The following is a 1385-nucleotide window of genomic DNA, read 5'->3' on the forward strand; positions in this document are numbered from 1 at the left end:
GTGTAAATGGTGGATTATTAACTATTAAGTGTTCGTGAACGTGCATGAGTCAAATGAAACAAATCAGTGCAGCGTGATTCTTTGGATTCTCTCAAGTAGTCCATATGAAGTCTCAGTAAAGAACCACAACTTTATTGAGACTCAAAGGGTGGCAAAGGGTATCATTTATCATCCTTCATTTATTATCATTTAATTTTAATTATGTAACCCAATTCCCATCCCACATTCCCACTTGGTCCCATTTTGCAACTCGTCTCACTTGAAACTTTAAAATGGCACACATCAAGTCGGCCTCGATGTGTATTGCCAACATCAAAAAAAGAAGAAGAAAGATTTAAAAAGTAAAAAGTCTGACAGTCACTGTTGTTGACAGGTGACAGTTCCTCCTTCCTTCATTTTATTTCATTGTCTGTGGCTGATCATAACCTACATCTCCAGTAGCTTTTGATAAAAAATCTGTTTTAATTTCTGAAAATCTAATTAAGTATCTTGATATTTTGCCCAAAATGGCTAAGCCAGCGGACGCAGAACTTCAAAAAGCATTAGTGAAGATGGTTGAGACAAGTAAGAAGACTAAACTAATAGATTCTCAAATTGCTGTACTGAAAAGAGTCGTAACTCATCTTGATTTAACCAAGGGGGAGATCAACGCGTTACCTGCCGGCACCAAAACTTACGAGTCTATTGGCAGAATGTTTCTCCTGACTGATTTGGAGGAAGTTAAAACTAATCTCAAGAATCGTGAAGCACAATTGTTATCACGAAGGGCAGAACTAGAGAAGTCCAAACAGTATCTGGAGAAAAACTTGAAAGAAAGTCAAGATAATATTAGAGAAATGGTCCAGCAGCGAAAAGAACTGGAGCAGGGTGAAAAACCAAATTAATTTGGTTTCCGATAACCACAATTTATTAAGCTTCTTTCTAATATTAATCAATGTTCTCATTATGTTATTTTAATGCAGGCTTGATGTATTAAACTAATTTATTTGCATTGAAATTTATATAATAAACTGTAGGTACACTGTATGTACATGCTTGCAATTTTGTATTAAAAGAATTAAACTATGTGGTAAGGAAATTACTCTCTTATTTACCTAATATAATGAAAAATACATCCCGAAAATGTTTTTAATCTATTTACAAAATGTAAGGTATATTCTTTTACCCAGTAGAGTTTTATTTATTTATTTTATTGGGCTATCAACATGAGATTCAGTATTATTATTACTAGGCGAAATAGTCAAGTAAAGGCATGATGGCAAGAGTTCTTTTGAGGACAATTATAAATTAGGTGTAAACCTAAGAAGAATTCACTATTTTGTGTGGAGTTGAATGAAGTAATCAACATTAAACTTATTTACTACAAGAAAATCTGTTTCCAAAAT

The 1385-nt window shown here is 33.3% G+C and overlaps 1 protein-coding gene across 1 annotated transcript; it reads left to right on the plus strand.

Moving 5' to 3' along the window:
* The first annotated feature begins 387 nt into the window (after positions 1-387).
* LOC114362854 (prefoldin subunit 1) lies at positions 388-1078 on the plus strand. The gene has a single exon (XM_028318411.1). It carries the CDS (start codon positions 507-509, stop codon positions 882-884), a length of 378 nt encoding a protein of 125 aa, XP_028174212.1. The 5' UTR covers positions 388-506; the 3' UTR covers positions 885-1078.
* Positions 1079-1385: the final 307 nt, after the last annotated feature.

Source organism: Ostrinia furnacalis, unplaced genomic scaffold, assembly GCF_004193835.3.
Source record: "Ostrinia furnacalis isolate ACB-3 unplaced genomic scaffold, ASM419383v2 OfSCF6815, whole genome shotgun sequence".
NCBI lineage: Eukaryota > Metazoa > Arthropoda > Insecta > Lepidoptera > Crambidae > Ostrinia > Ostrinia furnacalis.